Source organism: Melanostigma gelatinosum (genome assembly GCF_949748355.1).
Source record: "Melanostigma gelatinosum genome assembly, chromosome: 23".
Lineage (NCBI taxonomy): Eukaryota > Metazoa > Chordata > Actinopteri > Perciformes > Zoarcidae > Melanostigma > Melanostigma gelatinosum.
Window position 1 is genome coordinate 10,232,258 of NC_136656.1, and position 13,059 is coordinate 10,245,316.

Here is a 13,059-nt window from a genome sequence, read left to right on the forward strand (position 1 = left end):
CTGCATGTACCAACCTATGAGTGCACACACTTATATATCACATATTAGGCCTTGCATAGCTTTTGCAGATGCTTTTTCACACCACAAGACATCAAGAGTGAGCAGAGGCACAGTGAATTAACTTTATAGTTCCAGGTTTCCCATCATTGCCATCCTGCAATTGTACACGCAGTGTAGCATTAGGAAGGAATGAGATAATATATTGGATAAGAATGTACAGTAGTCATTGTCAACAATACTATAATACTACAATAATGGGACCCCTCTTGCCGATGGGAAAAAAAGGAAAAGTAGCAAATGAGCGAGAGGGGGGGGGGGGGGGGGCTCTGGTGCAGGGCATGAGCTCAGTGAACTGGCAAAGAGCTGCTCAGTAACGTCTCTGTTTATTCTCTGTCCGTTCCCCCCTTTCCCTTACCCCGATTGGTCTGTTCTTCCACTCCCCCTTTATCTACGCGCATGTGCTCGCTGAAAAAAAGCCCAACATTCAGGACTGTTGCCGGCTGCCAAAAGAGCAGAAAGACTTTCCGACTAAAGCATGAAAACAAGAATGTCACAGCTCATCATAGCTCTGGGAAGTTAAAACCACTAAAACAGGAGCATGTGGACCCCAGAGCAGACAAATCTGACACTCTTTGAGCATGTATGTCATCTCGACATGCCTCATGCTCTATATTTAAAAGAATCAGAAAACAAGTGTCGGACAGAGAAAAGAGGGCTGACAAACTGTGCCAGACATGGTGGACTTTTGTCAAGGAGAGGAACCATTTATAGGTCATTGTGAACTTTGATCAGGGACGTGCTTACACACAAATGCATAAAACAGTCAAACACATATCAATGGATCTGTTTACTTACAGGTTTACTTTAAAAAGAAAAAAAAGGACACCTTGAAGGACATGTGGCACATTATATGAGCATGAACAAAAAGACGTACATACACACACACACCCATACAAACACTGTTATTGCTATCACAGTGGCAGTAACACCCATAAAGATACCGGACCAAAGAATACGCACCGCCTTGAGAATTGCACCTCAGGATGCTGTTTATGCATCTTTTGTAATTTTTTTTTGATGTTTGTTTCTGTTTTTTGTCAACACAAATCATCCTTAAGTGTGCTTTTGTTTATTTTCTGTATTTTAGATCAACCTCCTAATGAATTTAACAGGCCTACTCTCCTTACAGCCGCTGTAGAGGCTTCCCACACACTGTCACAATGCCTCTTTCCTGCCATCTTCCAGGACACAGTCACAAAAACACACACAGTCACAGTAGTTAACCATCAACAGGTGGATTCTGGGCACACGAGTACACAGACAGCTGTAAGAGAGGAGATGGTCTACCAAGGTCAATATTAGCCCATTATGGTGTTATATCAAAAGCTTTCAACAAGCTGTGTTGAACTCGTTGTGCAAACTACGTGAGTGTGTGTGTGTGCTCATGTTTGCCTACCTTTGTGAGGACCGTTTTCCGAACGTGGACATTATTGGAAAGTGAGGACAATTTGGCTCAACCTCACTTTTCCAAAGGGCTGTGTGGCAGTTAAAAGGAATAGTTTCATGTCTTGGAAAATACACTTTCACTTTCTTCCTGAAAGATAGATGAGAAGATGAAAAACTCTCTCTTATTTTGTCTGAATGAAGTGTTTGCTTTTGCTTGAGATGTAATGTGTTTTTTGTATGCTTTTAATTTGTGTGTGCAGAGTTTCGACAAAGAGGGCCCTAGTTTAGGAGATTTTAATGTCTTAAAAAACTGTTAATTTGAAGCTATACCGCCCAGAAGACAGTTAGCTTAGGTTAGCAAAAAGACCTGGCTCTCGCTGAACATTATGTTTTATCTTGTTTGTTTAATCCATGTAATTGTGGTTTTACAGAAGTAAGAAACGCCAAAAACTACCATGAGGTTACAGATTTAATTCAAATGTAAAATGCATCAGAAACATTTCAATATGCAACACAATTTACAACGATACATACACAAATTGTGATGATGTTTCCTTGAAATATTTGAAAAAGTACTGACGTTTTTGTTTAGATTTTGTTTGAATCAAAAAAGAACACACCTTCGGTGAGTCTCAGTGGTGGTAATGCCTTTGGGAGAGTTAAACACTACTGCCAGTTGATTGGCTCTTTCCCCCCCACTGTCCCAGCTCCTACAGTGTCTTTCTCTTCTGTGTTGCAGTAGAAGATCGTGGGGTCGGGGCCATGTCCATATGAGCCCCATGATTGGTGGAGAGGTAAGACAGTGGTGGGCTCTCTTTGGTTTGAGTCACCGCCGTCGATATTGCTGATTACACGAGAGTTTGTAGCGGCGATGTTGCTGTATGTTACCACAGCGCTGGGATCTAGGACTCTGCCATTACTGGGAGTGATGGCATTGCTATTGGTTACCAGGTTAAGGACATTGTCTGCATTTGCGTTGTGGCTGCCAGCGAGGCCAGAAGAGGGAAAGGTCAGAGCGGCTGCCAGGGGCGGGAGCAGGTTACTGCCTGGGGAGGGCATGAGGTTGGTGGGGCGACTGAGAGCCAGACGCTGGGTGAGGAGCTGGTGCTGCAGCCGCCTGTCGGTCCAATCCTCCTGAGGCTGGCGGTGGATCTTCATGTGAGCGTTACGGGACTTGATTTTATAGAACATTCTGGAGCGAGGAGAGAGGGAAGACTGGTTTGAAAAGAAGACTTGAAAATCGAGACTACCTTTTGGCGCGCTCTGAAGCCAAACGCAGAGAGCGTAGTGTAATTGGTCCTACTCACTTGCCACACAGCTTGCAGGGGAAGAAGCTGGCCAATGAGGGCACAGGAACTGCCGCCTCGAGGCCAAACTGTCTGTCTACTGGCTGACAGATGGGCGCCATCTATGAGAACAAGACCAACTATAAGAAACTATGCTGCTGAGCTGCATTCCACGCCGGATAAACATTTAAAGCATTTAACGGATTACACAAGACTCCAAATACCCCAATAGCCCACGTTTCTGTTTTACTTCTGTTTCTAATCTGTTAGTCTTATTAGTCAGAGATCCGGATGCATAGCCCAGTGGAGGCCACAGAGTATCATGGGAATAGACCAATAACTGCAGGACGACAACAACAGGAAACAAGAGAAGGATAGAAAGAGGACGATAACTAAAGCAGAAGGCTGACATTAAAATGCAAACTAAAAGAAACGTCAGTGGGGAACCAGACTCCCTGGATCAGCTGGGACATCTTGACAAGATGACTTTCAGGTGTTTCTTACATTTTTCTGCTGCTCCATCAATGCTTCTCTGTTCTCCTCCTCCCTCTGTTTCTTCTGTTTGTCCTGGAGCTTTTTTCTCATGTAGTAAAATTCAACACACTGGCACACGGTCTTAGTCCTCACCTGCAACATACACACACACACATAGTGAATACTTGGCACTAAAAACAACATCCTGACAGTGTAACTTGTCCCATGTCAACCTATAATGCGGTGTACAATAAATGCTGTGTAAGCACAAGCAGGGGAAAACAGGAATACCATTTTCCGTATGAGTGAAAAGTCTTTTCCAGAAGTTCCCAGAGTTGCACTGAAGAGACTCTTTTCACTGTCTGTCCAACAATCACTACCTACAGAGAGAGAGAGAGAGAGAGAGAGAGAGCGAGAAGAGGGTGGGGGAGGGGGAAGAGTTGATAAATACAGATAGACAGGTTGTTTGAGGACAACACACAAACATACCTGGGACATAAGACATCTAGAATGTTGTTAAAATTGTTGTCAGGGGGCCCAAGTCCTTGAACACTACCCCTGACTGCAGGAATAAACCCACCGAAGTGAACACTGTATGCAGGACAATGTGTACTCTGTACTTTACGTGATTCTTGGGGGACTTGAATGCACCAAAGAAACAAAAAGAGAGAGAGAGAGTGGAGGTTGCACGTGATGAAAGTGGCAGGAGGTTTGGGCTTCTACAAAGCCTACTATTGTGCATACAGAGCACTAGGAACGGTTAGTCCTTTGCTGAGTCACATTTTGAGATTCATACAACTGTTGGCTGTTGCAGAGAAACACCAATCTGCCTTCACTGCACATTTAAGTTTATCCCACTTCCCTTCCTATTTCTGTCCTGGTTGAATTTGCGAGTGACGTTAACTCTGTTTGAAGAGCCATAATCAAGCCAACGAGCGGTCTGAACAGCAGGTGGTGATTTAGGAGCGATCCCTCAACATGCATAGGGAACCCCAAGAGTCAAGAGAGAAGCCAAAGGTCAAAGGTTACCAGAGTAGTGGTAGTCTCCTGTTGGCGAGGGCTGTGAGAACAGCAGCATGTCCAGTGTGGCCTGAGCAGGAGAGAGGGACGGAGGAGGCACAGAACAGACAGAAGAGTCATGCAATGGCTGTGAAGAGAATGAACTGGATATGGATGAGTGAGGAACAAAGGCAGGTAGAAAGAAACGACAGAGAATGAGTAGGTGAGTAGGGATGCGTGGAAGTGGGTCGCGATGGATGGAGGAATGATGAAAGGGATTGAAAGGAGTGCATGGTAAGATAATTAGTGAAGATTAAAGAAATGACGGGGCGGAAATATTCCCCTCTGCACAGCTTACCATCGCGTTGCCCTGACAGTAGTGCAGACAGTGCAGAGTCAGCTCTGTGTTACTGCCCCCTCCTGGTACACAGCTGGAACTACACATGGACAACAGCAGCGCCACTGTGCACGCACACACACACACACACACACACACATTTATGAGCCTTTTCAGCAGGGAACAATGAGTAATGAACTGACTTTTGTTTTTATTTTCAGGGTCTATCTTCCTTCTGGGGCCAATTAAAAATGTCTCCCTCGTACACATTATTATAGGTACACTAGAATATTGTCTGTGCAATTATTACTCCAAAGCTGTTCTGTTATAAAAGTTTTGGGTTGTAAATAAATATTTTAGCATGCCCTTTACCTTGGTCTTGTAAGTTGGTAGCCTCCTCCAGCTTGTCCCACGGTTTCCAGAGCAACTGTTCCCGAGGAGATTCCTCCTCCGGTGACCACACCCTTGACCCTTCCACATCCACAAAGCACGGAGGAAGCTCTGCCTGGAAATCATCACCCACGTTGACATACCTGGACAGAAGGAAAGGGTGAGGGTGGGAAGGGTAATAACCAATACCATGGATCCAGATCTACAACAAAAAAACGTGAACAAAATGTCTCGGCCCATAGCTTAACTCTTCACCCTGTTTTTGAGATGTCATGGTAACCAATGCTAAGGTAATAAGCAATCAAGGTTTAAAGCAACATTTTACTCACGGTAACACAACACACTCCTCTTCCTCTGCTCCACATGTGGTTTCCTCCTTTCTGTGATTGAGAGATGATATGGAGGAGTAGAGACCCGTCCCCCTACGAACGGGATTGAGGAGCGGTCGAGGAGTGTACCGACCCCTCTTCTGACCTCTGCTGGAGTGAAGGATGCTGGGAAATGGAGTTCCAGTGAAGATTGGCGTGGCTTGTTGCTGTAGGTGCACAAGGAAAGACAAAAGTGAGAAAGCAAAATGTAGGGTATGAACAATTAACGTTCTCAAAGCTGAAGTATTTAGTCGGCGACCTAAAAAAGTATTGGCCGTTTGCATTTGCCACACTGGTAGCCACTTTTCCATTTCATTTCTGTGCATCAAATACAGAGATAGGTCCATGAGAAGCTTACCTAGCTCTGTCGAAGGTGAATAACATGCCTTTCACCAACTCCAGATCTGTCACATGTATACACTACAACCATTCAACGAGTCTAAAAATACAAACCAAGGTGAAGACTGTGGTTTTAGAAACCGAAATGCAGTTGGAGCTTACGTAATCTTTCGACAAACAACCATTTACGTGTCAGCCCACCGCTTATGCACAGCTTCTCCAGCTGAAGCGAGTGTTACCCCCCCCGCCACCCTCAAAAACTATCTATGTTGACGGAAGAGTGACGATACTGTGCCAAACTGGCAACCCCACTGTGAAAATGTGGCTTCTGAGATGCAGTGGTTGTTCATGACGAAGAGCTTGTCTTGTTTTTACATGAACAGATGACTTTGGCCCAGGATACTTCCAATGAAATCCAGAGGTTCCAGCAGTTAACAGAATAGTCCTGCCGGACTGATATCGATAAAAGCGAAACAAAAAGAGCTAAAAGAGTCTAAAGCCATGCTAGCGGCTCTGTGAGGCTGTAGCCTACTTGGGCACAGGACTAGCACAGGGCTAAAGACAGTATGCTAACACACTGATAACAAAGACAATGCTAACATGCTCTTTTGCAGGTATTACGGAAACCCTAGACTTTTTTAAAAGAACATCGTTATCTAGATAGCGGTATCATAAAAATGTTTGAAAATTGTCCGTTTTGGGCTTCTGTAAGGTGTATTGTTTAACATATTCACCATCTTAGTTTAGCGTATTAGCATGCTAATATGTACTAATTAGCTCTAAACACCAATTAGTTGTTGGACAATAAACCAAAGTACACAACAAAATGTTGTTTTGTGGCTACAATCAATCAAATAAAATAAAAACTGAAGGTTTTCTTCTCTTAAATGTAGCAACCAGATTATCTATGGTTTTAACCCATAATGGACCCAACTATCCTGGATGCACAAACACAAACTTGCTCTTACTTGTCTTGTCCCAAACTCACCAGGAGGAAATAGCACATATTCCCAAATGTCAAACATTTTTTAAATTTGCTCAAATTGTTTCCAGTGGTTAAAAAAACTGTACCTGTAGCTGTGATTGGTTCAGATTGGTTTGTTCATTCTTTACATTCTGGGTCACAATGTATGGGGCGATCTTTTCTGCTGCCTCATAATGGTGGCTGGAAAAGTGAGTTGGATGAGAGGGAAGATGGAAGGATGGATGAAGGGATGGAGTGCTGGAGGGACAGAGGACTCTGGAGGGATGGAGGGATGAAGGATGGGATGTGGAAGAGAGGAATGCCGCTTCTGGAGACTGAACGTGGGAGGCTGGGAAAATGAGAGGAAGGACAATAAACAGTGGAAGTCAATGCTCCATGATGAACTGTTGAACTGCTTGATCATTGTGAGTATGACAGACAGTCAGACAAAACAAGACAGAAACATCATTGTTATCTGTGCAGACAGGAAAGTCTTACACCACGCACTGACAGAATAAGTTTCTTATTCGGAAACACGAATCAATTCTTGTGAAAACCCACATATGAACTCAAAGCGCACATACATTCTGGACTATATGCTGGTCGTCAAATGGGAAGAAGAAAAAAGTTCTTGACATGGTGTAAAATAGTGCAAAGATGTCTGTTACAAAATGTGAAAAGTGAAAATGGAATTTGCATACGGGAAATAGGAAATGCGTCGCTCACCTACGAAAAACCCACATGTCCCGTAAATTTACATGTGGGTTTAAACCTGTGGTTTTTTTTTTGTCCAAGGGGGGAAATTAAGTTCATTTAAATCATTTCAGGTTGTTTTCTCCTTTCTCAAAAAGGTATGACAGTCTCCGGAGAAAATTTACAGTCATATGTTCGTTCACAAAAATGCCGCCATGCCTTACCTGTGATGTTGCCATAGTCAGTGCCGTGAGAAGGCCTCAGGTTGCTGTCGATGATGCCGGGGTCGCCTGCCGACTGTGGGAAGCTGTGCGTCAGCGATGGAAACTTCCATATCATCCCGGAGGAATGGACGGATGGGAGAGACTGAAGGTGCGAAGCGAAAAACTGGAGCGCACCCAGCGATTCACCCCCCTGGGACACTGAATGCCCGGTGCCCCCAAATGCACCGGGAGAGTCCATTTTGGAGGGTGAGTGGGAAGGAGGAGGCAGAGGTGTGGGAGGAGGACTAAGAACTGAAGACATGATGTGAGATGATGTGGGGGGAGAGGGGAAGGACAGGAGAGAGGGGTGAGTGGGTGGGGAAGAGGAGGAGGGAGGCAGGTAGGAGTCTGAATCGAAAGCGCAGCTGTGCCTTGAATTGACCAATCCAGGGCTTTCTCCTCTCCCAACGCCGAATTCCCAGAACTGTCCAGGACAATCTCCGCCGGGAATCATCGGGAATCGTCTCTTTCGCTGGGAGAGGAAAGCCTCAGAGAAGGAGTCCAGTTTCTGAGTGTACGCCACGCCGCTGACGCCGATGGGCGATCTCTGCGGTAGGCACCCTGAGGCAAAACCGATGGCGTCCGCTGTTCCTCTCCACCTGGCCTCTCCGGTCTGACTGGAGGGAGAGGCACTGAGCCAGGGCCCCTTGACCTCTGCTGGTTGAAGCTGGTCCTCACCTGAGCCACAGCTGGACCCGTAATCCTCTTCTCTTCCTAAATAATTATCACTCACTCTTGAATAGTCAACGCTGCTGTCACTGAAGCTCCCCGTCGCAGGTCTGGCGTAAGAAGTAGTTTGCTTCGTAAAGTGGCCAACGTTAGCCTCCCTGTGGTAAACTGCATCGCCTTTAGCCTCGCCGCTAACATGTGTATAGTTGTTGTAGTCCGCTCTGAGTTTACGCCTGACTCCCTCCTCACTGCCACAATTCACGGTGTAAAAAACATCATTTGCGTTACTGTAGCAATCACCTCTTCTATAAAAAGTGTCTGCAGCGCTTTCACTGTTCTCCCCGTCCTCCCAAGCCTCCTCTTTTTTGCTACCGACGTACCAAGTGTCAGAAAAATGGCTGCCTATCCCGCTTTCTCCGTCAAGATGGCCTCCCAAGTTAGCATCTCCGTCCAAACAGCTGCCGCTTGTGTTTGGGAAGCCTCTGTCACCTCCACCGCTCTCCCTTCTTTCCCCAGAGGAGGTGCTTGAAGTCGGGAAGGAGTTTGTGGAGTCTTCCCCTCTACTTCCGTATGGCTCCTGAGGGTCCAGGTTGGGCTGAGAGGACTGGTATCCCACTTCAGGGCTTTGAAGGCTGGGCAGGGTGAGGTGAAAGGATGGGCGGTGGCGATGGTGGTGGAGGTTGGGGAAGGATTGGGTAGATGAAGGGTCGTCCATGATGGCTCGCTGGGTGTAGCTAGAGTGCCTCCATGAGACAAACAGAAACACAGTGTAATTATAAATGAACAGCCACAACATTAGTTCACTTTAGCTCAAGTACTAAACACAGACTCGCCCTTGTTACCAAACGTGAGGCGTCCATAGTGTTCAGATGAGCTCACACACTGAAGTCACAGCTGTGAGCCCCTCCAAAGGGAACGTCGTATACAGACCAGTATGCCTTATCGAGAAAAATGCTCCCCACATGTGCAGAACCGCTAAGTAGCACATCTTGCTATCGGGAGCACATGCCGACAGGCTTCAAACACCGGATTCAAGTAACGAGAGTCAAGCAAGAGTTGTCACGTCTCCAAAATCCCCTGTCCATAAGTCGTTTGTACAGACCCCTGCAGGTTTTGGGGGTAATTTATTTGATAAGTAATGCACATTACCAACTGTTCTTTGTCCTATGAATTATCCTGAAATGTCATTACCTGAAATTAACCGTGCAGGCTACGCAGGCTGTCAGTTCAAAGCAATGGCGCCTTTTTTCATTCCGAATCAAGCTCAGATTAGCAGTTTTTATTCCTGTCGAGCACGCTTACAAAGTCTGCCTCGACTGATGCCATTTGATTTTTGTTTGCCGTCAGATTAAACACAAGTTAGCTTGCTAGAAAATCACTTTGAGTACAGACTTGTACATTGCGTCTTGAAGTCTTTCTTGGTTTTTCTTTTTCTCTTTCTCGAAACCACATTCTGCTCTAAATAGGACGGCGAGTGAGTCAGAAAGAGAAAGAACGAAGGAAGACGAGATGAAGAGACAGATACACTCGCTATGTTCTAAGGGTTCGTGTTGGGGTTTTTTTTTACCAGTTCTTGGCGCTTAATTTCCTTTTCAAATATGTTCCTCCTCTGTTGTTCATGTTTTCTGGTCCTGGATCTTCTTCTGATTGTCTTCATCGTTCACTCTGGCTTCGTCTCGAGTGTTTGAATAATTATTTCCCCCTTCAGATGTTCAGCACCTCACTTAGTCCTTCCTATCTGTCTCACTCTCTCTCTCCTTTGACTGCACACACACACACACACAGTCAAATAAATGGACACACACACACATAGCCTATGACACACAGATACACTGTCTTTTTCAGACACACACACACACACATACTTACACGGTCTGTCTTACATCTAAAGTAAAATGGACACACACATAACCAAGCTCACACAGATACACACACACACACACACACACACACACACACACACTCTTGCAGGTGTCAGAAGGGACCAGCGAGTAGTGATGTTGCCTCGCTGCCTTTTCGTCGTCGTGGTAACCACATCCTGAGGAAACAAACGCTGACGGATCTCCCTCCTTTTAGCTATCTTTATCTCTCTGCCCCCCTCCTCCATCTCTCTTTCCGTCTCTCTGCCCATCCTTGTCTGTCTCTGTGTGTCTCTCATTCTCTCTCTCTATCTCACCATGCGTCTAACTTTGTCCTACCTTTCTTCTTATGTCTCCGACTTGTGTTTTATCTCTCTGCTTCCCCCAGTCTCTGTGCACTCGCTTCTTTTTGGTGTACTTGTAAGTTCTCTTAGTGTCCCACTGCCTTTGTGGCACTCTCATCCTTTTTGTAGTTATTTTTTCTGCATTTTATTTTTAAAGGCATATGCTGATGTTGAGTTACTAAACCCACTTTTTTTTATAGGCTGTAAAGAATAAAGTGTCTGTACATGAGTGTTGAATGTGTGAATGTACATAGTTGTGTGGCTACAGTGCATTTTGTAAGTGTGTGTGTGTGTGGTGTGTGTGTGTGTGTGTGTGTGTGTGTGTTTTCTGTGTGTGTGTGTGTGTGTGCATGCATAAGCGGTAGCGTCGATGTTTACCAGATCAAGATTCTCCGGCTGAGTCAGCTGACAGGAAATGAGAGAGAATGAAACAGGAAGGAAAACGGCGACAAATGATGAGGTTCAGGGAACCCTCTAATCACCCTGCCGCCCCACCCACCCACTCACCCACCACACACACACACACACACACACACACACACACACACACACATATACCGGTAGATGCACTTTTAACGGGCCAGTAAGCTGTTTTCTAGCTTTGTTATGTCATATATTTTTAAAACACCGCCTCACACATGCGCACGTAACCTCAAACACGACCGCTGGCAGGTCCACAAGTCTGTGAGCAACTTCAAAAACCTACGCACGCGCACGCACACACACACACACACACACACACACGGCTGTTAAGTACAGACAAGACAGGAAGTAATCAAGCAGTTTAAATAAGAGAAGACTAATTATTTGCGTCAACATTGAGCATCTTTACCTGGCTTTCTATCAGTGGGGAAAAAAATTGTATTAACATCCAGTATAACAAAACTCACCCGAAAGAATGGGACATGAATTATTCATTAACATTAACGGCAGTATTTTTATTTTGTAACCTGTGTGATGCTCGGTCTTTCTCCTTCACGCAGCATAAATGCAAAGCACTGAAAAGTACAATATTTCCCTCTGAAATGTAGTGGAGTAAATCTATAAGTTGTATATATGAGTTGTATATTCAGTCGTATAATATTATGCTGAATACTAATGGCCAACGTTAAAATGTACAAATCAAACTTATAAAATCTCACAAAATAGAAGTGCCCGAAGGAACTGCCACTGGCTCCCAACTGCCACTTGAATTTGCTTTCATCACTTTCTAAATGTGGAAAACTATGTGAATATTGTACCAGAAATGACAGCAGCTAAACAACTGCATCACGCGCATGAATTCAGGGACGTACGTATATTTCTGATAGCAGATCGTATATCCTGTTCTTTACACCATTTTTCCCTCAGACATGACAACCCATTCTGAAACTTGTGTCACTTGTTGAGTTGATGATAAACTTGCCAGCAGATTGCGGTCCATTCAGTCACTCGTGCGGCACGCTTTATCAAATTTGTAACACAAGATCATTTTCTTCCTGAGACATTTTCACTCATCAAAACCAACAGCATGCTCGCAAGACCCTGCAGGACGCACAAATGTGGAATGTGTAAATAATCTGCGTGCAATGAAACGTGTGCAATCCCTCGAACAGATCATGTATCAGTAATACATTAACAACAACTGTTACAAGTAGAGCATGAAACTCCATCACCTGCCAGAGAGCGTAAAGAGAAAAGGAGCAGGTGTGTGTACGTGTGTCGGTGTGTGTGTGTGTGTGTGTGTGTAGGTGATCATGTTAATGCTGAGGTCACTGATACAGTGTGACTACTTCTCATAGCTGGAAACCTCAGCATTAACATGGAGAGTAGACAATGATGTGGTATCTACACGACCTGTCTGACCCGATAACCTCAACATTAGCATACGCGATATCTTCGGCAATGATCTTTGATCGATTTACGCGCGTTCAGATAACCTCACTGCATTACATTACACCTCATGCAAACATGTTAAATCTAAAGGGTCCATGGTCAATGCGAGGAGTTTCAGCTGTTGAAGAAAAATGTTCCGAGATCATTATAAAGACTACGGTCAATGTCGATCGTCTGAGTCATCTTCATGCTGCTGCAGCGGGAAGGAGTCGAGATCCAGGAAGACGACTTTCTATCCTTACACTTCCAGCCAAACGACATGCGCTTTTTCTGACAGTGAGATTCACCAGAATGAATGAGATTCCTGAAAAACGTACAGTGAAAGGGAATCAACACACAGTATTTCCGAGCATCTTTTTACGTCGTTGGCGCTCACCAAACATGGAATTTGACATGTGCTTTAACCCTTCTCGTTGCCATTTAGTCTCACATTTTAGGACAAAATGTTGTGCTTTCAAGATATTTGATCATTCGGTGCGGGGAAGAAAAAGATATACAACAGGATGAAAGGAAAGAAGAAATAAAAACGTCTTCAAATGCATTCTTGCATGGCTTCTGCGCCCAATAGGACGTTCAGTTTAGCCTTCAAAAGTCTACAGTTTTTTTGACTTTTTGGTAAAATATCTAAAACGCATCCAACCTTCTTTCAACCAGTGATTCAGACATGCTCTGCTATATTTGCCCGTGTATCCTGCGTGTACGCATTTCCCCACATGCGTGTTTGTAACCTTGAGAAACCCGGGGCGAATGAAG

The 13,059-nt window shown here is 44.8% G+C and overlaps 1 protein-coding gene across 1 annotated transcript; it reads right to left on the reverse strand.

The window, feature by feature from the left end:
- Positions 1–2,112: 2,112 nt before the first annotated feature.
- LOC306796822 (uncharacterized protein) lies at positions 2,113–8,943 on the reverse strand (the record flags this gene model as incomplete). The annotated part of the gene is made up of 10 exons (XM_079295887.1): positions 2,113–2,638; positions 2,754–2,854; positions 3,237–3,359; positions 3,498–3,586; positions 4,236–4,296; positions 4,564–4,667; positions 4,915–5,075; positions 5,262–5,467; positions 6,711–6,952; positions 7,521–8,943. 10 exons carry the CDS (start codon positions 8,941–8,943, stop codon positions 2,113–2,115), a joined length of 3,036 nt encoding a protein of 1,011 aa, XP_079152013.1.
- Positions 8,944–13,059: the final 4,116 nt, after the last annotated feature.